Raw genomic sequence first — 22,955 nt, 5'->3', positions numbered from 1 at the left:
TGGCAGTAGAAAAGCTTACTAAATTGACATTGAATAGGGTAAAAAGGCATAATTTCTTTGTTCAAAAAACAGGTTGCTTTGCATGCGAAGAAAGGAGTTTTTGGCACATGTAGAATCCGCCGTTAGTTATGCATGATGCACTGTAAGATAGGAGTGTGTGTCAAACCCACATTTTCTTAAACTCGGCAGCTCAACAAAAACTTTAATAAGAACTTTAAATAACAACTTAACAGGATACAAAACCTCAAAGCACAAAAGATAATCAACCCAAGCGGTTTGAAGTCGCGAAAAATTTCCTTGATCAGCGTGGCGCCCTGAACTGGTACCTGACGTGTCAAAGTGAATCAATGGCTATTTAAGCTCGTAGGTTTGCGTAGATTACTTCAGAGCTGAAAGAGGCATTCGAGAAACTTCTGTTGTTAAATCCGAGGCCAAGATTGAATAACGACCGTGTTCAAGACTTCTACAACGATTTGAACTGAACTGGACGCATCTGAGCCGTTTTTTAGAAGGCCGAAGACTGAGCGCATTTTGTTTTTGCGCAGTCACCAGTTTTGAGCACGTGAAGTTGTTGTCTGGGAGTGTTTCCAGAAGTCCTTCCCGAGACCGCAGAACTTTTAAAAAGAAGATGAACTCTACAAGTAATCAAACTGGCAACGAGTTTGTGCTGCCATACTTTAACGAACCAAAGTGGTTGGAAGTCCTTCGGCTAACTTTTGAAGTGTTCCTCGCATCTCTCGGCGTAGCAGGCAATGTGATAGTTTGCCTTGTCATAACATTCCAACCCCAGATGCACACTGTAATAAACTACTTCATCAGAAACCTCGCCATAGCAGATCTGGGAATCCTTCTCGTGTCATTCCCGTTAGCAGTTATCAAGGAACAAGACCCGTCCCATTGGCCCCTGGGGGAATGTATCTGTCGGTATTTCGTTCCCCTTGGCGATATATTTTACGGCGTATCGGTATGGTCAATAACCCTCATTGCCATCGATCGCTACAGAGCTATAGTCCGCGGAGTCCTTCCCAAACGTAACACAGCTGCCTTCAGATCAGCGCGTTGGATGGTAGCCAGCGTTTGGATGCTTTCATTTTTAATCATCCCTCTCCCCTTGTATTTTGTCATGGAATTCACCGATTTTCGTCCCGCTTTCGACTTTGTCGATTGTTCTCCAAACTGGCCCAACCACGAGGGAGCCGACGAGATGCGGCAAATCTACAATATCGGCATTATCATTTTCTGGTATGTTCTACCGCTGGCTATTGTCGTGGGAACGTTCTGCAGCATCTCGAAGAAGCTTCGAGCCAGCACTAAGTTTAACAAGTCGATACGAGAAGAGTCCAGTGAAACAGACGAACCACGAACAACGCGTAAAAGGCTGCGCGAGCGACAAAATAGCAAAGCCAAAAAGCTTTTAACCCCGGTCGTTGTAGTTTTTGCTATCACCATGTTGCCTTATAATGTATTCCGCTTTGTTGTTTTGCATTGGGAAGGAATTACTGAACATAAATTCCTCTGGGTTTATTACAATGTGTGCCTGATTTGCGTCATTGCAAACTCATCAGCAAACTTCTTTATTTATTCCCTTGTAAGCGATGAGTTTCGTCAAAGTTTTAAGCGCCTTTTCTGTCGTAATTTAAACCGCCGTCCTTCAAATGCAACCGACAGAACCATTCGGAGCCCGTTAAGTCACAGCCCGTTGAATTTAAGTCCCTTAAACCTGAGCCCTTTAAACACCGGAAGACATGAATAAGATGATAACGAGGTTTAAAACAACAACGAAGATAAAACTTGGAGTATTATATAAATTGAAAGCCGCGAGGAGGGACTAGGGGATTGCATATTTTGAAAACTTAAACTTTTTATTTTATTCTTTTCACTAATAATGCCTAGTTAAGTTTTAGAGACATGCGGAGTTTCAAAACTCTGCCATTTCTGTTGTAAACTTTCAGATGTAAATATTTTTGTTTGCTTTGTCTAAGCTCGTGCTCTTTGTAATGGTGTTTTATCCACCATGCACTTTTTTGGTCAACCTTAAGTTGCTCTGCAAGATTTTGTTTAATGAGAAATGAGCGTACATATACTTTAGTCGAGTTATGATAATTTTGTGAAATGGCCTTAAAATGAAATAAACTCTCTCAAAAGACACGCAAGAAAGTTTAAATGGAGAGTAAATAGCTACATGTGAAGTTAAACAGATTTAGAACAAATTACAATGAGTAAGCTTGAGCTTGTCAACGAACATTATTAGCCATGGGCGTGCAATCAGTTCAAATATTATGATTTGTCATGTCTTTGTAGTCTAATCAATTGTTTTATAATAAATTTTGAACAATGTTTAAAATGAGTGTTGGGATTTTTCTTGACAAAACCCTTTCCTCCAGTTTAGCTCGTAGTTGTTTTCAGTATAATTTTTATTACTGAGTTATTTGCGTTTCTATGCGACTTAGAGACTTCAAATGTGCTTGGGCTTAAGTTGGTGGCAAACGAGGAAACATCGTCTCGTATACATTGTTGCTAATGATGTTTTTTGGGTGGGCAAAAAAATGGGAAACATTTGTTGCGGACAAAAAATGTTTCTGTCAAAAATCAGAAACATATTTTGTGGCTCGGATACAAATTTTGTGTCCGCGACAAATGTTGCGCGTGCGGGCAAACAGGGGATACATTTGTGTCCGCAACAATGTATCTTCGTTTGCCACCATGCACCTTTATATATAAACTTCTCACTATTGAGTAATCCGCGTTTTTATGCGACTTGGAGAGGGCTTATCAAGAGCTATTTTACTGAGGAGTATGTACTTAATTTACACCAAAACAAGAGCTTATAGATGTCATGCAGGCTGTAAGCCTTTTAAAATTGTTCTGCCTTTCTTCTGCCTTCACGGGTACCTTGTAACAAACCGCCTCCATTAATGGCTTCCCTGCTGATTCACTCAGCTTTTATGCTCTTCTGCTCTCCAGGGCGTTTCCTATTAGCCACATTTTCCGGGTCAAAGAGGTGGAATACAACACGTCTTTTGGCATTGATCGATGGAATTTGGTGCGCTCCTTTGTTGTAACCAGTTCGTAAAATAAACAATTGCTTTTTATTTAAAGGAGGTGGCAAACGAGGAAACATTGTGGCTTTTGATGTTTTCTTGGGCGAGCAAACGGGGAAACATTTGTTGCCGACACAGAATGTTTCTGAAATAAATAAGAAACATTTCTTGTGTCTCGGACACAAATTTTGTGTCTGCAACAAATGTTGGGCACATGGCCAAACATGCAGGGAAACATTCTTGCCACCACCTAAATGCTGATGTTTTCCAAAACTTCCAAATGCTTATTGTTTCGAAATTGAAATTTTCCTGTTGCTTGAGCCATTTGATTGTCCCAAGTACACGGTTGCTGTGGGCCAAGCGCACGACCAAGCGTGGCGCGTGAATCAATTGCGCACGCTTCAAGCCACCAGCTAATTAGAACGCCTAATGGAAAATAACATCGGTGTGAAGTTTCAAAACAGCTCTCTGTTATTTCTTTGTCAATTTTTTTTAAATTTTTTTTTTAAATCATGAACACGAGGTAGATGTTTTGCGTTACAAAAACTCCATGGGCGGGCCTCTTGGTCTGCGTGCAAGTTCAGCATCGCCGGTGAGTTTATCAATCAATCAAATCAATCAATCAATCAATCAATCAATTTAGTAAAGTCATGGCGCGGGATGAGGTTGCCCTCTCTATCCGAGCCGGAGGCTCATGTAAAAAGCCCATGACAATAATTAAAATAAAGTATAAAAACAATGAGAACTAGTATAAGTAATTAATAATAATTTTTTGTCGCTATAAACCAATTGGGATTTTGGAAGTACAAGATAAAAGTTAGTAAACCACTCTCCTTTGACTTGTGACTTAAAACTTCTCTCGTGCTCTCCAGATCATAACCTGTTGAACTAGTCTTCTGTGTTCATGTCTATGAAAGGGTTTACAGAAAATAATGGCAGCGCCTATTGACCAATCATGACTCGCGCAGCAGTTTAGTTATTTACCTGAGAGCTAGACCTGATAACTGATCCTATTAGGGATGTACTAAATTTAACTCCTCCACCTTACATGTAAGATAAAATTTAATCAAAACTTTGTTACAGAGAAAAAAACTTTGTTACAGAAACAAAATTCATCGTTTAAGTTTTTATTACCGACATCTCAGTATTTTAAAAATCAACACCTACATCCTCGTACGAAAAACATACTCTATTTTACGCGTGTATACAGCCACGATGTGCGACGAAAAGCAAAGGAACAAAGTATAATGTATTTATCATAGATCGCATGCTGTTAAGACTTCCTCTTTGCCTAAAGTTAGCCGCGAGGGTCTTTAGTCGCGATCAGCTGTTATTTAACACAACAGTCCATAACTATGCATACAAGTACAAAAATGATTAATCATAAAAGGTAATGGAAACTTGATCAGTGTTAAAGTGCCATCTTAAAACGAAAGCTTGTTTTCTAGAACAGACACTCTGTGCCAGCGGAAGTCCTACCCTTCTAAAATTGTCTTGGGTGTACTTTGATATGTGGGTGTACTTTGATATGATAATTTTTCGCAGAAACGAAGTTATGGACCTTGAAACATGGTTCAAAATCCATACAAACTTCTCTAATGGTGAGCCAGCGTCCCCAAAACCATATAAAATAAACTCTTAAAATTTTTATCCGTTTTGTGACAGCTATAAAATCCTGCCAAAGACCCATATTTAAAAGAAACTAAGATGAAAATCACCATGTTTGCCCATTTTATAGGGTATCACAAAGATCATAAAAAAATTAAGAGTTTATATGGTTTTGGGGGACGCTGTCTCAAAATATGAGACGTTTGCATGAATTTTTAACCATGTTTCAAGGCCCATAACTTCGTCTCTGCAGTTCATCCTAAAAGCGACAAACTTGGTCAATATATAAAATATATTATCATTATAAAACCATTATATTCGGGCAAACAGTGTTTACGGGGTTGTCATGAGAAAAAAATCAATTTTTGGATTTTTCGTTTCTTTGGAAGCGAAGTATCTGTGTGACCTAAAATAAAAAATTAAATCTTGGATTCTCCCAAAGAAACGCACCTTTAGATAGTGCTGAAAACTCTGTATCGACTGACTTGCTGGTGATAAGAAATCTAATCTACCAAGGAATTCCCAGCGGAAGAATCTCCACACCACAAATAAAAGCTGTGCCCACAGGGCGTACCATTTATTTCTATAAAATATAGAACGAACAGGGTTTGTTGGATGTAGCTTTATAGCTAGCGTTTAGCTTAATTTGTCTTTGGTTACCATTGACCCTTATAGTTTCGTTGTTTTTTAATAATCCAAATTCTAATTTATTATCTATTCCCCTGCTGTATGTGGCGAATCGTCGTTTACAGTGTCGGCTTCCTACACTGCCTACAGGTAAACTCGCAACAGTTCATCTCCTTCAGTAGAAGCGGCAGAGCTGTTGTGCTCGTTCTCGCTCTCTCCAGTGATAAATACATGTATCCTTGTTGTTCTTATGATTGGTCCGTGCGCCACCGAAGTGATCCTTGAGGGCCATTTGGCTTTGAGCGCAGAGGGGACACAAACTTCGGCTCCCTGCAAAAAGAGTGCAAACAAAAATTGATCAGGTAAGCAACGTTTGCAACGTGATTACGTGGCAGCCATGCTGGAAATATTTCAGGACAGTAGCGGCATGAGTAATGATATCTGTTGAAAAGTCCTTTGGAAACGCTTTTTGACACCTTTGTGACATTTTCCGACAACATTATGTTGGGTTATTAAATCAAGATTAAAGGGCGAAGAGGTCAAAAAAGTCAAATATGTTAGCTAAACAGTTGACGAAGCCAGAAAAACTATTACTCAACTTCACATTCTATCAATCAAAATTAGAGCTTACTTTTACAATATTTTTTTACGCAGGTTGATTGACATGTATGTGATCTGTCAAGGTCTCGCCACCTTATGCTTACTATACCTCGATGTTGTCTCGGGCTCGGGCTCGGGCTCGGTCACGTGGTGAGGTTGCTTGCTCCTCATTGGTGGATCCCTGCTGGAACGCTAATCCGAGTATAAGCGCTGTCAAAGTCAAGGCAAGTTCGGACGAGCGGGACTGGGTAACACGTCCGAATCCATTCAACACACTGGGGTTGTAACTCAAAAAAGCTGAAAATGAGAAAGTGGAAAATTTTTGTTTGTGCAATTCTGGAAGCTGGAATAATTGAAAAGACCAAAAATGAGCCAATAAAAATAATCAGAAATTCAAACACTTGTTTCGAACTAGTAAATAATTATATAGGCATGAACGCGTCAGATACTCAATTTTCAACGACAAAAGTTTTAAACTAGAGTTCCTCTTGGGAGAGGACAGGGGAAGGAGTACGTTGTAGAGGGTCGCGAGGGCGGGGTGCACAGTGCAGGAACAAGAGCAAGGCTGCATACTAACCTGGACTATTGGACTGCTCTATTCTTCTGATGCCGTCCACCAGGCTTGCTCCCAAAGTTGATGAAGACGGCAAATCGTCTTTCGTTTCCCGTGATGGCGCGCGCCAATGTGATGATCTCTGCGGTTCCGCTGCTGAGCATGGATCAAGGAACAAAGACTTAATGCTGCTCTTGTTGAAGTTATGTTTAAAATTACCAATTATAATAACTGTTACATAAATTATTCGATAGCTTACGAATTGCTGTTACCGAAGTTTGTGCGGAAATTAAAGGAGCACGATCAACGTCTAAACTTTCAATGTAGCATCGATACATACATTCTGAAACTTAAAGCTGACAAGCATTAGGAAAACCTCAACTGCTTGGGATAAATTGTCTTAATATACCACAAAAATCACTAAAATCAAATCAAAGAAATATATGAAAATTGATCATGAGAATTCAAATTTTAATCTCGGGGTTGAACGTGTCTGTGTCGGTGTTAAAATCCTCAGGCCTCGCTTGTTCGTAAAGCGGATATCACTCCATTACCCAAAAGACACCTGTGGTTTTCACTCTTTATCTGCATTTCTACTGTTGCGTTTTTCTACGGACGTCAACGGAAATAGGGAAAATGCATGCATGGACGGCTTAACCCCCAATATCAACTTTTTCCGCAGACGCAACCATCCATACCTTTATTATTCCATTTTATAAAATTCGCTAAAGATTATCGACAATTTCTACTCCCCCGTGGATGGGGTGCAAGTCCATCACAAGGTTGCCCCCCAGTATTTCATTCACCGGTACCTGGGTGGATAGAGGCACTGTGAGAGTAAAGTGTCTTGCCCAAGAACACATAGCAGTGACCCCGGCCTAGGCTTAAACCCGGAAAGCACTCTATCCGAAGTCCAGGGAGGATTTGGGGGGAGGGGGGGGTTGAAGGAGGGGGGGGGCAGAGCTCTGCAGTCCCAACCCATTTGGTACCCTGACAATCCGCTGTAACGTCTGGTGAGACCGTGTCACAAACCTTGCTCATTTTTCGTTTCTTCTTCTTTGGAAAGAAAGCTGAACATCTTCTGAACCTGAGCTGCTGCCTCTTCCTGTGCCTTTATTGGGAATAAAACACGCGAATTACCAACATGACCAGAAGAAGATTTTTATTGTTTTTTAAAATCAATAGTGCACGCTGTTATTGGTGTGCAATATTATCGTAGTGGCATTTTTTTTTCTTTTGTCCAATGCAACGCTAAGCTCGTCGACAAAGCTCTGTAAGAAAGAAAACCTCCATAGATTACAGTCTGTCGCCCCTTTTCTTATTTAGTACAAAGACCTGTGTAAGGTCCCGACAAGTCATCATGAATAATAATAATTATTATTTTTATTCTCATCGCACTTCTTAAGACTACTAAAGAAATGAACTCATAAAAAATAAAATATAAAGAAGGTGGCTTTATTTACATTGTTTTTGCTTGCGCTGTAAAGGCACCGAAGGCAAGAGTTTACTTTAAAGTCAAATCGGATCGCATATTTTTTGCGTTTCTCTCGTGGTGTCGCTGTGCGCTTAGTGTTCCCCTCATGTTCTATCTCTGCTCAATCCTTTTTATGTTTCCGCCCAGGTCGGGTTAGCAGATGAAATAGCTTCCTTGTTCATCAGGAAAAACGTATTGCACAAATTAAAATTATAAATAAAACGTAACAACCGAGCAAAATTGCAGAGGATTTACAAGCGGGTATCCTGACCACCAGAAGAAAATGCTGATGGGATATCTTCAATATCTTCAATTTTCATTCCCTCTTTTTAAAAATTAGACGTTTTCTCACCTCCTTTAATATCGTGCATGTTGTCTCGCTCTAACTTTTCACGGTCAGCAGCTGCGTAGGCGCGCAAAGTCTTATTAGCATTGGGTACCAACCGCATTCCTGTTGGACGAGAGTTAAACCCAGGCTCCGTTCTTCCAAACGGGTCGCGCACAAGCAGAGAGATTGCTTGCCTAAACCGTCGATGTCGAAACGCATACACAATTGGATTTACGACGCCAAATAAGAAAAACGAATAAACTGCCATGAATTCTGTCCAACTGCCGTGGATTTTTACAGTGAATAAGAAAAGGCGAGGTAAAGTGCAAAGCAGATACAGTAAGATTGTTTAAGTGATTGTTTTAAGGGTTCTTGTTTGAATATTCCTAAGTTTCTGTCTTGTCGCTTCTGTTTGAAGAGATTTTTCTATCACTCTCCTACTGTTACGCACTGCTTTCCAGATAAGAATCTTAAAAATCACAATCAGTAAAATAGGAACAAACATTTGGACAAATAAGTCATATTTCCCTGCCGAACGAACGAAAATTTCGTGAATTGATTGCGTAGGAAGATCAGGTTCTTTTATCTTTAATCCATGGACGCCAAGAAAGCTGAACGTCAAAGCAAATGAAAATATCCACGTTGTACAAATCGTAATAATCGTGGTTTTCCTGGTTTTCCATATGTGGTACCTAAGACCGTAATTCGTGGCGCGGTATCTATCTCCCGCTATGAGCACCAACGAATAAGGGATGATCCTCGCGAAGGCCACTGATAGAGTATATGTAATCCAGCGGGACCACTTTGCTCTGAAAAACTCCAAGTTAATAGTCCTTGCCAAGATGAATAGAGGAATATTTACGATGGAGTTGATAATTTGAACCAAGGATAAATGATTCAGGAAACACATCGAGAATGTTCTGAGCGTCTTGAAACGAAGAGGTAGAACTGTCACTGCAATATTTAACGCGTTCGACAGAAATGCCGTAGTTACAAATAACACCAGCTGAAGAATAATTGACCAAATCATATCAGCAGCTACTCGATCATGGATGGCAAAACACTGTGTTCAAGACTTTCAAAATTATTGGTGAATTTTCGAAGTTGTAATTTTCTGTGAACAAAATCGAAATTCGGTGGAAATTCTCATCTACATCATAACAACATTTCAGTTTTTCGCTGAAGGTGCCGTTGCTTCCTCGTTGTTTTTGAATAGTTGTTATCGCGGCACCTTAAGTGATTCCATATTTGGTTAGGGCGATACCTTTAGTGAATCCATATTTGGTTATGGGTGTCTTCTTAGCCTCCGTATTTGGTTACGGTGGTGCCTTCAGTGTTTCCATATTTGGCAAGTCAGTCACAACAACATTTTTCTGCGCTGTTTCACAAAGGGGGGGGGGGGGGATAGCGCCACTTAATACCAACGGTTCTTTCGTACATACTACTGTAAACAGTGTATTTTATTTTTCCTTTATACGTATTACATAACGTTCGAAGTGGAAAGCCAGTTTTCGGTTACGTTTTACATTTTATGTATCTATTTTACATTTAAATGAGTTTTACTGTCGATACTTTAAGTACCTCCATATTTGACCATAACAATTTACAGTGACGTATAATTTGCGTCATAGACATTATAGTCGGGGAGAAGTTACTCGACAGACTAATAATCGATAATAATCAAAAGGATCAATAACTGTTATCAAAAATAAAAGTCAACTTAAGTTTTGAATGCAAATGATTTGAAAGTTGACATGTATGCAAATGACAGGGCCCTGGTGGCAGGGGTAGAAACGGAGAGCTATAAAATAGTGAACAAAACGTTCTAGTTGTGAAATTACTGCGACCATTGTTCTCAAAACGTTTAGAGTAATTGCTTACATCTGCTAGCGTGCAAGGAATACTACTTCAAGTCACCTACCTTCTTTTTCTTGGCTTCATTATCTCTCTGTTGCCTCTCTCGCTCCAGTCTCCGCAGTCTTTCTTGTTCAGCTCTCTGCTTTTCTTCGCGCACGCGTCTGAACTTGGCTGATAAAAGTCGAGCCTTAATAACAGCCTGGAGTCTAGTTATTCCTTTCAGAACCTTCAATATAATGTTTACACCAAGTAATTCAGTTGTATTTGGTTTAAACTATTTTTTAATTGATTGCACCATTATTTTAGAAAGGTCTTTACTTTATAGAGGACGTTTAGGGGACTCAAAAAGAAGTAAGGTGTTTAAACAGAATTTCGTTATGATTGACATCTATCAATCACCAACCTTCTGGTATGCTCTCTTCTCAAGGTATCCTTTCCAAGTCTTTTGAATTAATACAGCTGCGCATGTCTGTTTATGACGTTTTCTCTGACGTAAGAACCTCTTCATCGCTCTTTGAAGAATAACCACTGCATTGGTGAGGAGGCCATCGCGGGCTTGTTCGAGAATGTCTCCATGATGATCCTGATATAATGCAAGAGTATCAACATTATGGCAAATTACTTTCTAGTAAAAAAATTATAACACCGACACAAGTTTCTCTCATAAATCCAACTGGCGCACCTTTATCTTTAGAAATGAACCCCCCTTCCCCTCCGACTGAGCTTGGCGGTCAGCCTACACTCATGTGGCTGCTAACGTACGAAATTTAACTAATAACCATTAAAGTGTCTTTCAAAAGTAAGGGTGCTTTCAGTAAAAAACAGTAAGTAAAAATTATGACTTTTGACTTTACCCTCGATGTTATTTATTAGTTCACTCTATAACCTTGTGCTCTCTCAGTTTTGATTAACCCTTTGGGGATACCATTTTCAACTCCGTATTTTCCATCCATATAATGTGTTGGCTATTATTTCATTATTCGTTTTCATATAATTCTAAGTAGGATTAAATATTGTTGCAGTTCAAGAATGTTTTAGTCTCTCTCGAAAGTCGAGGTTGAATTTTATGAGCTGAGAGATTGTAAATTAGGAAACTCCAGCTTAAGTTTCCATGCACTTTGCAAAAACCTAACGATGAAGTAGGCATTAATCTATTCCGTGGTAATGCTACGAGTACTAAAAATACATTTACTTCAATTCATAAATAAAACTCTTCTTTCATTTAAAATTTCTTTAGATCTGATTTAGACCGCCTTTCCTGAGACTAGAGGCAATGAAGGAATGAAGCTTTATGACATAATAACGGTTTCAGGGTTCCAAAGTTTAGAACCCTGCAGTAAGCTTATTGAAGTACAAAAGGAATAACATATTTCAATAAAGACATCGATCTACCTTTAAGAATATCATTCTGTGACCAATCGTCCATTCTACATCACCAAGCAGCCTTTTTGCTAATGCTTCTGTCATTTCTCGTGGTCCATCGCGAGGCAGCTTTAAGTCCTTCATAATAACATGATATCTATTCACAAATTCGTCAAAAGTGTAACGAATTGCAAACCCAGCCTTGCGAATCCTGTAAATTACAAGAGAAAAATTCCTTGTCAAAAGTGGCACTTATAAGGAGTTCTTGTACTAAGGCTTTCGTAGGTAAAGCAAAATTCACCTGGATTTTGGCCTCGCCTGTCTCGAAGGTGGTCTTGATATTGGTGACAGTGACAGTGAAGCCGAGGATGAAATTTCCGCCATTTTGTATATCTGGACGTGATCGAGCGAAGTCTGGAACCAATATTTTACAAACTCGCCCCAGGATTCGCACGTTGCAGTAACAAAATACCTTTTATTTAAAAAACGCATTTCTGATCAAAATCAAAGCCTAAGTAACAATTACTTTGTTTTATTTATCATTGTTTGAAATAAATTAATGGTCACCTAAACACAGTTGAATTATTTTAACACGAATAATAAAATCATACTTGACTGTTTCCAGCATTCCTGAGTATTTGAGTTGTTGCCAACACAGGTGACGATCAAATATCTGCAAGGAAAGGAAATAAGTTAGGTATTGACCTTACTTCTTCTTTTCCCTGTTTGGCCGGGTAAGTTCTCTGATAGAATGGCTTGTTGGTAATTTAATTTCGAATTCTCATGCAACGGACTTCTCATTAGATAAACGTTAAACGTTGACTCTCGCGTGCAAGGTCAGAATGTTCTAATTGTTGTTTTAATAATTGTTTCCAGTACATATCTTCGTCATACAGCACATAACAGCAAAAAAAGCGCCCACAAATTTCCAAATAAATTTGTTAAGAGGCAGCCTGAGTTGAAGATGGCAATTAGCAAAATCGGCTTCAGTTAATGTTTACATTAATTTCTCCTTTAATTTGGATGGAATGAGAATTTCGGAAAAAAATGCCGACATCTAAGTTAGTGGCAATAGTCCAACTGGTATTCCGTGATATTTTGGAATTAAAAGAAGCATTCTTTAGAATAATGACCTACCATGGGTCTTTTTAGATCATTTGGTTTAATGCAACGAACAAAAGACGGCTCACAGCTCAATAGCATCTTCATTAACACATCTAACGATCTTCTAAACTGCGCACTCAGTGTTGGTGATCTTTTCCTTGTTTCTTCACCCTGTGAAAAGAAATGTGGAATATTCAGCAAGAAACGTTGAAACCCTCTTGAGAATCAAAATATATGAAAGAAAAGAAGATATAGAGATCTTAATTTTCTACCCATGCACAACCCATGCTCCTTCACCGACGGGGAATATACTCTGCCTCGAGGTGCTTGGCGCGTGGGCCGAACGCAGCGACAGTCATGCAAAGTGACCAAGAGCAAAACATTAACGGGATCGGGCCCCTTATTCCGGATCATCTTTAAAACTTTTCCTCCACAAGTCAGTTCGCGGTATTGTTTTCTTAAGAATTGTGTCATTTGGGAAGGGCAGAGTATGAAAATAGCGCTTATTTCAGTTTTACAGTTTGACATTTGAATTGACGCACAAAAGAGGCATTTGGGCTACGCTAACAATGTGAGGGCACAAACTGTCTAAATGGCCTACAACACTACGGATTTAAGTGGGGTGGCAAGGTGTCTAAAATTGCAATGGGATATGGCAATCCGGATTTCAGATTTTTACGAGCAAAATGCCCAGGCTTACCATCGACATCTCTTTGGCAAACAGATTGAAAAGAAATTCCATTTTACTCTCACAAACAAGTCCCACAAGATCGGCGCTGAATGTGTCTCTATTTTTGTCGAGTATTCCTTTGAAACAATATACAAAAAATTTTAATATTAGCATTAGAGGAAGCAAACATTTTTTTTGTTTATATTTTGAAATGTTGAATTCAATATAAAAAGAGTAAGGAATATCCTTGCTTATGTATTATTTTATAATTTTTAAACATTTCGATACTAGTCACTAGGGCTGGTAAGAGGATAGTGCTATTTAATGTATATAGAAGTGGAATATCCAAAAAAAAAACTTCGTCTGATTACATTTCGTCGGTTTTATAGTAAATACTGTTTGGCCAAAAATTCGCAAGGAGGGCTGGTAAGGTGATCTAAGAGAAAAAAAAACACAATTTACCTCTGACGTCATACTCAATTGTTCCTGCAAAGTGCACCACGCCAAAAGATGCTCTGGAGCGCGATTTCGACTTGACAAAACAACTGCTTTTACCGTGTTGGGAATTGATTTTATGTAGAAAGGATTCGTCGCTTCCCTAAAAATATAAACAGGGGCAAATAGGTTTTTTTTTTTTTTTTTAGTAGGAGGTTTTTTTTTTTCATTTATTAGGGGAGTTTTTTTGCCTTTTGTGGCGTGATGGTGTTATCTTTATTCCGAAAAAATTCCCCAAAAGAGGCCGCTTGAAGTGAAGGCTGGTGCTTTCTGACGAGATATCCACTCAGAATTCAATTCCCTACCTATTGATGTTATTAGAATGGAGTCTTATTTGGATACCTCCTCTCAAATAATAAGGCATCTTTAAAAGGATTTGTTGTTATTTCTTATTTTGTATCTTTTGAATTTTTTGCCTTTCAATTTTTGCTTTTACTGTTCTGCTTTTCTAAAAAAAGAAATTGGAAAATACGCATGCCTGTTATTTTCTTTCTTTCTTTCTGTTTATACAGATAATTGTATGTGGTAGACTAATGTAAGCAAGTGTCTAGTAGGCTAATTCTAAACACAAGAACAGATTTTACGGACTCTGAACAAGCAGGTTACTGTAACCTCTTATCGTAGAATAGGAAAAAATAGGAAAGGGGAGAAAAAATGGACATAACACTAACTACGACTGCATGTGGTTGGGGACATCGGTTGTTTCAGAATCATTTCATTTGTATTTTTATTTTACAGTTCTACCTGGGGAAATCTGCTCTCCTCGTCCATAAGAGCGAAGCAGTTCATTGGTTTCTGCGCCAAAGTATCAACAACTTCTTGATTATCGACAAAGTCCACAGGACTCCAATCCAGACCCTCCCGACTATACTCGGCCTAGACCGCAAAGGAAAGAGCTGGTAAGACAACCCGAGAATATTCGGAGTGTAAGTCTAGTGAAGTTCTTTATTTTAAAACAGTTGGGTAAAACGTTTAAAATATATTGCTAAAGACAGTACTAAATATATGGGTGTATTACATATAATATTAACTTGACAAGAGGTCAGGCTTCAGTATACATCGTTTTATTACGACAGGTCTGTTTCGTGTGGACCTAAATTAATAGGTCCACACTCATCAGGCAACTTTAACGACTGGATGGTAAATTTAAAAGCTGGCAGTTAAATGCAAAAAATTTAAATGGTAAATGGTGTATTACATATATTGATTTTTTTCTGTGATAATTGTTGATTAAAGAGAAAATTGGTAATTATTACTTTACGGGAATTTCTACAAATGCAAAACAGGGCTTCACGTCCCATTTTGTATTGATCTTCGGCTTCAGTCTCTCTCACTCACCTGCTCCATCTTGAACACGTGATCAACGAAGAAACTGTGAAGTTTCTCATTAGCGTAATTGATGCATAGCTGTTCAAAACTAGGAGAAAAAAAAGAAACATGTTAGAGTCAATAAACTCGACTGCCATCGACCTAATAAACTTAGACCAGATAGACAATATTAATGCGGGTTGCCCTTTCATTTCGCAGTTCTACATTTAGAATTTGCGCGCAGGCAAAAGTAAGGTTTAACTGTCTACGCTGAAGGATAATTGTTGGAGGCTCCATCCAAAGGCTAGGTTGGTACAACGGTAAGTTGTAGTAGTTAGTATTTTCAGTTATTTACTTACCTATTAACGTTGAAGTTTTCAAAGCCAAAGATATCGAGAACACCAAGGGAAACACAGCCCTCGGAGTCAACCTAAAACAGGGTAGATGTAGAAGTTTACAATTTTTCCATAACTATATCTGATAGAAAAGGAAGCTTAATTTGCGATTACGGAAAACGTTGCTGTTTGAATCGAACAAAGCTCCCCGCCCTTAATTAAGCTTTTATCTGAACCACAATTCTTCACTATTATTCAACAATGATTCCTGCCTCCTCTCGATTAATACCTCAATGGCACACCTAATCAAAATCAAATTACTACATAAATCTACAGGCAAAACGAAAATTAAAAGTTTATAAACAAGATAGGGGGGAGAAGAAAGAGCAGGGATAGAGGTGGACAAAAAAAGGGAAAAAGCGAAAAAAACCACCCAAAGGGAAGAAGAGAGAAGAAAAACAAAAGAAAGAAATATTTTATAACATATTTTATATTTTAACAAGATCAAATTTTCGTTATATGTTACTGCGTACTATTCAAGTTAGAGGGGACATCTAAAAACGAGGCTGTACCATAGCTCGCGGAAAACAAATTTTAGATAATTTGCATGGTATTTGTTATGTGCATAACATTGACTCACCGCAGGCTTACTTATAGGCAAGTTAATTTTACTGACAATCCAGATGAAAAGTCTTCCATAAATTCCTTTCACAAATGCATCCCTGATGTGCCTTGCGCTTTCTTCTGCGATAGGAGAGTAGATCAACTCGCCAGAAGCGTATGTTGATTTGCTTGTGAAAGCCTCGTGAATTCTGTCTGATGGGATCTGTTTGTTATAAAACGGTAGAAAGACTGTTTAATATTCCGTGTAGCAAAGAACCCTCATTAGAAACTTGGGCTGACCACGCTGTTAACTTTTTGAAGCAATTTGTGCAACATGCACGTGAAGCGCCTGGCGTGGTGTACGTGCTTTGCATGTGCGTGACATGCGTGCGTAGTGTGTTGCGTGCGTGATCTGTGTGCTGTGCGGTGTGGTGTTCGCGCGTTGTTTGTATGGTGCGCGTACGTGGCGTGTGTGCTCGTGTAGCGGCCTGGCTGGCAAGGTGACATACATGATATACGTCCCGAAGTAAGCATGCAAACCTGGTGATTTTCCTGGGTTTTTTTTTCCATTTCTCACTGTACCGACTGTGAGAATTTGAATGATCGGCTTCTCTATTTGTATAGCCAGTTTGTATTGAAACTTTAAATGAAAAATCAAATTCAGATCAATGTTTATAACCAACCTGTAATAGATGTGCTACTGAGTTGACTGTGTCATTATTTGAAATCGCGCAAGCCTCCATGTTGTCTTGAATCAATGCTGTTTATTGAACAACAAATATTAAATTAACATTATCAGAAAATGTCACCGATATACAACGAGCAATAGTAATTATTAACAGTCCCGCCTGTATGAGAAAACCTACTTCCGCAAAGAAAAACTTGTGGAGCTTGTTCAAGTGTTTTTCAGTGTTGGCTGCTTTCCACTTCCGTTAATAGACATATGCATGATCATGGGAGGTGTCAACTTACAAGATTTACTAGGACCGGCCATCTATTACTCTAGCATGTGACTAGATTGGCCGCCTGGAGAGATCACACATAGAAAGACTGAAACCTGGTGAATCTTACCTTGAAAGCGCAAGTTCCCAAGGTGAAGAATGGCAGCCAAGAGAGTGAAGATTATCCTGCAGTCTTCTTCAGAAAACATCAGTACCTGAACAAAAGCTAAATATCAGCACAGTAATGAAAACAAGCTCACTAAAACAAAAAAATCTTCCGAAAAACTACGAAAGTGGGAGTTATTCGGAAATCTTCGTAGATCATTCGGCGATTTTGGGATATTTTCAATATCTTCAGAGCAAGGATATTTGATCTCATACAAGCTTTACCATGAAAGCACAAAAAGGACTTTCCAAAATATGATCTTTGCAATATATTAGTTCTTATCCAAACCGATCTGTGCCTGAAAAGTCTGCTTGAACATTTTGTGATCTTTTCACATTTCATGAACGATAGCCATCGTATTATTCAGTTACCTTCATCGCTCTTCGAATGTTAGCAAACTCTTCTCTATCGTCCATTCCCTCGCAAACAAAGCAGTTCCCTTGGGAGAGGTAGTGATAATCTTTTGCCACCGTGAGATGGAGGCTGTCTTTCTCCTTCTCTGTCAGCCCGGCGAGTAAACGATAAAAAATGTGATAGTTTCGTTCCTCAGGCATCTACACAAAGTAATAAAAAGCAAATCAAATTTTATTGCAAGTAAGCGCTATTTTGTTTTGTTGAATTTGATTTTACTAGGATATAACAGGGAAGTTCTGTTTACGTGTGTACAATTAAAGTTTTGTGCAAATAATAAATAATGCAGTTGAATGCATTCCTTAGAAAATGTATATTTGAAAGAGTTTACTCGCGTCCAACTTGATCTCCCTCTGTTTCGTTCCCAAGCCCCGTTGCATTTTGTCTTTAAAAGGCGGGGAACAGGGTTCGCGGGGTTCGATGGTTAAGAGTCCCACAATTCCACGCACAACCACCGTGTTCTGAGCTCGACCATGGAGTGAGGCCTGGGGACGAGACTCTCTCCACGCCAGACCGCCATCTTCTCGCACCAACAGTGCAGTGGTATAAACAAACACACAGAGGCAAAATTCCTTTTACTTTACCTGGTACACAATTCTTGACTTCTCTAAAAGGTACTGTTCAATTCTCGCTCCTTCAATCATTGCATGTCGGTTAAAGTAGATGTTGATGTACTTTCCAAATCGACTGGAGTTGTCGTTTCGTACGGTCTTTGCATTGCCAAAAGCTGAAAATAACAAAATTTATCAGAAATTGGTAAATCCTTGATCTCGCAATCACTGTAACTGAACGTGTATGTAAGTGCAGGAGGCAACAAATTGCAAGCGATGACGATTAAGCACGGGAAAAAATATGTGGGTTAAAGCCGGCACCCTTGATTCGGACAGTAAGCTTCCCTGATTGGCCGAACGCGAGATAGCAACACAAATCATCACTCCTGCGGGTTGAAGGAAGTTGCACGAGTGCTGCTTTAGTGAACTGAGCTCAGTTGCAAACGCAAAATCAAAATTTATACGCAGTTACTTTCAAAATTAAAACCATTCGACTGTAACTTCCTGCACTTTTAATAGGTTTAGAATTTTTTTAAAATCATGAGCTGAGGTTATCTGTCGCTTATTTCTGTATTTACTTTTGAGTTACTTACCTTCTGAGGGTGGTGCGGTGGCCTAAAGGTAGGTGCGCTTTACTCCAAGTGGAACGGCTCAGTTCGAGCCCTGGCCGGGGCGCTGTTCTTGGGCAATACACTTCACTCTCATAGTGCCTCTCTCCACCCAGGTGTATAAATCATGTGGGTACCGGCGAATTTACTGCTGGGGGGTAACCCTGCGATGGACTAGCATTCCATCCAGGGGGGAGTAGCAATACTCCTAGTCGCTTAATGCTACAGAAACCGGGATAAGCTCCTGCTGTATGGGCCACTTGGCTCGATCGGACACAGACTTTAACTTACTTACCTTCTAAAATTGGATTTGCGTCCAGAATCTGTTGATCCAGTGTGGTGTGTTGGCCGCCTACTGCTGTCAGATACCGGAGAATCAGCTTGGTAGATTCTGTTTTTCCCGCACCACTTTCACCACTTAAAATACGTAAAACAAAGATAACTAAACCAGTGTTCATTGAAAATCACAATGCCGAGTTTTTCTTCTCTTTTCTACGAATATGTTTTTTATATATAACAGTCTGTAGCACTAACAGCTTGAAATACATTAGGGTTTTTTTCTGCTTTCGAAAAAATTACAGTGCGCATAGTAGACCACAGTACGATTTTAACACCAAGAAAATAATTTGCACAGGAGTACTTTAAGCTAGAAGCTTGTGGGGCCGTGTATTTCCGATCGCATTGGAATTTAGACGTGTTGGGTTTTGTGAAGAGTAAAACCGGAGAACCCCTTCAAAACCCTCGGTGTAAGGCGTGAATCAACAAAAACTCAAGCCAATATGACGCCCGGTCCGCGAATCAAACCCGCGGCACATTGGTCTCCCATCAATGTGCCTCGTGTTCGATTACCGAAACCAACGTCATATTGGATTGAGCTTGCGAGCGCTCTCGCCACTCAACTCACCGCACAACTCTCACTCAAATGATATGTATAAATTGTTATGCAAACATAGTTATGGAACTCAGGGAACATCGTCAAAATTAACAAAGGTACCTGATTATTATGCTCTGGTTTTGGAGCCGTCTTCTCATGGAAGTGAAGGCGTGTTGTGCTGTGGAGAATATGTGTGGTGGTAGCAGAGTCATGTCTGTTTGCTGACTGTACTTGTCTATATGATGTGCACCATAGATTGGATACAACTGGTAAGGATTTACTGCTACCAAGACCATGCCTATATGCGTCTGTAAAAATAGATCAATCAATCACTCAATCAATCAATTAATCAATCAATCAAAGGACAATACATGCCTTACAGTGAAATCTTTCTTAACGGACACCTCTATAAGAGCGGACACCTCTTTAAGAGCGAACACCTGGTGTTGGTCCCATCCCATTGTAACTAAACTCCCTATAAGAACTCCCTAAACTCCCTATAAGAACTCCCTATAAGACGGACACCTCTATTAAACGGACAGTTGGAGCCGGTACCGACGGTGTCCGCTTTAGAGAGAGTTGACTGTATTGTGCTTTACGAGTAAGGTCATAGTCTCCTTCGCATCCGTTAATTTTGGGATGTCACGCATCGTTTTTTGGAGGAGCGTACGTGACGCCCCAGGGCAACTGTTGAAGTCGCATGCTACGATCGACACTAGTAATCGAGACTAGTAAATTGGTAGAGGGCCTCAAATTGTGCGAAGGTCATTTGTGGAATAGACACGAACTTGTATCGAGATTAACCGTAACCCGTTTAAATATATAGATATTTTTTATAGCGTTCCGTTTAAAGTCAAGCAAAGGTGGCACATCGTTGCTTCCAAAACGGTACCCAGTGCATGGTGGATCAAAAGGCGCTCAAAAGGAAAAAGGAGGGGGTGGGGACAAAGTGAAGATTGGCCTATTTTTTTTGTCGTGCAAGCTGGGTGCTGGGGCGAATTGAAGGTTAATTCTTTCTTGAGCGTTCTTCCCAGCTCCGAAGCCCTTCCCCAAGATCTGATACTGGGCTACCTCATGTTTGTTTCAGAAACTTCCTGGGTTGGTTTAAAAATATAACCTCGAAGACGACGATTGCAGTATCTCTATTTGTTCTATTTATATCTTAGAGCGCTTTCCATTAGTCACAACTGGCGGCCAGCCAGACCGGGATATTCAAGAAAAGAATTCCGTTGTTGGTCAGATTTGTCCTGTCAAATCGGTCATTGCATAAATACCGTATTTATTCGATTAAGTGCCCAACCTCGAATAAGCACCTAGCCTCGAATAAGCGCCCACCCTCACCCCACAAAAAAACTGAAAACGATAAGAGGAGTATTGATTATTGAAATTGACTATGTACTACTAAGAAGACTTTCCCCATGATCGAGTTTTCTTAGTGTTTTACAGAATCTTTCAATGAACAGTTAAAATTCTGCTTTGGTACATCTTCCCCTTTTATTATTATTTATCTTTTTGCTACAAAAATAAACTTAATATTTGCTCAGCCTCGAATAAGCGCCCACCTCGAATAAGCGCCCACCCCCACCCAAAACCCCACCAAAACCCACTCCCAAGGACCAAAAATTTAATAAGCGCTCAGGGCGCTTAATCGAATAAATACGGTAACACACACTGTAGTGGTGGGCTTATGGGAAAATCTCGTGAAAAAGGCCCGTTTTCACATTCAAAACCACCAGACCGGCCGGCCAGGTCTGACAAATGGAAAGCGCCCTTGGAACAACATGTTCAAACTTACATATATTTTCTGACTGTAATATCTGATAAGCAGATTTCTCAGAATTCCTGCTTCAGTCAGTTCACCAAGTTGAATCATATCATCAACACCAGATACACAGCTGGGATGCATCGATTGAACATCACTGAGAGAAGATCCACTGAGAAAACGCTCCTGAAAATTTTAAAGAAAAAGAAGATTGTTCAGTATTGTTTATTTTCTATCACTTGCCGGACCAAGGTAACGACGCAATGAGCCCTTAATTTGCAGCTTACGCTCATATGGTACAAAATAACACCTTGCTGGAGGCTGCAGGGTAAGCAGCGCGCGCTCTGGGACATTTAAACAAAGCGACTTTAACCAGTCATGCTTGACTGGGTCTTGACTTTCACTATCTTTTGCTTTGAATGTCCCAGAGCGTAGCTTGCCCTCCAGTTTGGCGGATTTTGTAACCACTTCCATGTTACTGTTAGATGCAAACGGCCCATTGTTGACGCCATTCGTTGTTGCAATACGTTTGAAAATAGTGTAATTGTAGTCAGGGGATGACATAGTTGGTTGAAGGTTTGTCGCTGACTGTGTTTTTGATGTTATTTTCCAAGACGTTTCGGCTATTGCTTAAGCCTTCATCAGTTAAAAAATCAAAGCTTTCACACGCGATTTAAAATAGCAGAACGTTAGCGCGCGCTTTAAAAATAACGTGTAAAAGTTTGAAACAAAAGAAACGTGGCGCGAAACTCATGCGCGTGACAAGGACTTGTAAACCTCTGGGATGACAGCATGGTCGTTCCCAGAGTGCGGATCCTTAATGGACAATTAGGCTTCCAAAAGGAGTCGCCCATTGTTAAAGTCGCACGTACCTCTCCTTGATCATCTATGAGCAGCATCCCCAGTCCATCTACTGATTTCACCACAGCACCAATAGGAACATCAAAGTCCTTTACGTCTTTTAACGAGATCCACACATGGTCTCCCTGTGCAAGACAAATTAACACCAGGTTACCAGTAATTGCTGGTCCTTGAACCGATTTAAATACGAGAATACAAATTAATAAAGAATACAGAATACGAGATGCAGAATACGAGAATGTTTAAGAAGGATGGGACTGTACTCAAAATCTGCACAACACTGACCTTTGTAAAGAATGCCATGATGGTGAAGGCTGAAGTCTGTGAATTTGGTGATGATGACGGTGGACAAAAACTAAGATTCCTACAAATTAAAGTGAGGAAACTGTTAACAGCCTCATTGTAAAGAGTTTAGTTAGCTGGTATAGTGCATTATCATGACTTAGTCTACTGATCCGCTCTGATTGAGCGTTCTTCTCTTTTTTATTACTGACCGACATGTTGCCCGACCAACCGACTGGTCGGCCAACTGACCGACCGACCGACCGACCTATCGACCGACTAGCTGACAGACCGACCGAGCCACTGACTGCCTGACCAATCGTAAATGATTTAATTTCTGTCCAGGAATGATTAAAAACCGTGGTATTACATTTAAAGTGCATGTCATTCTCGTTCCTGAAGCCGCTTTTGCCTCTCTTAAGCCGGCGAATCCTGTCTCGTGCACAGGCTCCACCGGCTAATAAGAGGGACAAGCGGCTCTGGGAACAAGAATGAGTGCATGTATGTTCCATAAAGTTAAACCTTCGTTAAAGA

The 22,955-nt window shown here is 39.8% G+C and overlaps 2 protein-coding genes across 4 annotated transcripts; one reads left to right on the top strand and one right to left on the bottom strand.

Annotated features, from left to right (window-relative positions):
- Positions 1–439: 439 nt before the first annotated feature.
- On the top strand, positions 440–2,258 carry LOC144648883 (somatostatin receptor type 2-like). The gene has a single exon (XM_078508330.1). It carries the CDS (start codon positions 629–631, stop codon positions 1,751–1,753), a length of 1,125 nt encoding a protein of 374 aa, XP_078364456.1. The 5' UTR covers positions 440–628; the 3' UTR covers positions 1,754–2,258.
- A 2,940-nt stretch (positions 2,259–5,198) lies between these two features.
- On the bottom strand, positions 5,199–22,503 carry LOC144650820 (unconventional myosin-VIIa-like). 3 transcript variants are annotated; one of them, XM_078510577.1, is made up of 24 exons: positions 22,425–22,503; positions 22,151–22,264; positions 21,312–21,464; positions 19,637–19,824; positions 18,938–19,059; positions 18,068–18,210; positions 17,444–17,626; positions 17,037–17,121; positions 16,649–16,725; positions 16,003–16,188; positions 15,387–15,457; positions 15,058–15,136; positions 14,464–14,595; positions 13,687–13,822; positions 13,255–13,361; positions 12,588–12,725; positions 12,062–12,123; positions 11,481–11,661; positions 10,492–10,671; positions 10,153–10,314; positions 7,462–7,540; positions 6,454–6,585; positions 5,986–6,173; positions 5,199–5,606 (listed from the first exon to the last, which is right to left on the bottom strand). In XM_078510577.1, the coding sequence occupies exons 1-24, from the start codon at positions 22,440–22,442 to the stop codon at positions 5,421–5,423; spliced, it is 3,102 nt and encodes a 1,033-aa protein (XP_078366703.1). In that variant the 5' UTR covers positions 22,443–22,503; the 3' UTR covers positions 5,199–5,420. The 3 variants fall into 3 exon arrangements, with proteins under 3 accessions (XP_078366703.1, XP_078366704.1, XP_078366706.1); XM_078510578.1 differs by having other exon boundaries at positions 6,454–6,582; XM_078510580.1 differs by lacking the exons at positions 22,151–22,264; positions 22,425–22,503 and adding an exon at positions 21,806–22,129.
- Positions 22,504–22,955: the final 452 nt, after the last annotated feature.

Source organism: Oculina patagonica, chromosome 4 (assembly GCF_052425735.1).
Source record: "Oculina patagonica isolate OP01 chromosome 4, crgOcupat, whole genome shotgun sequence".
In the NCBI taxonomy this organism is placed as follows: Eukaryota; Metazoa; Cnidaria; class Anthozoa; order Scleractinia; family Oculinidae; genus Oculina; species Oculina patagonica.
This window is presented reverse-complemented; position numbering and strand designations above follow the sequence as displayed.

Coding starts and splice junctions, on each gene's coding strand:
- LOC144648883 (XM_078508330.1), top strand. CDS start 629: ATGAACTCTACAAGTAATCAAACTGGCAACGAGTTTGTGCTGCCATAC.
- LOC144650820 (XM_078510577.1), bottom strand. Junction 18,211..18,937: donor CGCAAATCCAATTTTAGAAG/GTAAGTAAGTTA, acceptor TGTTATTTTCAG/CTTTTGGCAATGCAAAGACC. Junction 15,458..16,002: donor TGCCTATAAGTAAGCCTGCG/GTGAGTCAATGT, acceptor ACCCTGTTTTAG/GTTGACTCCGAGGGCTGTGT.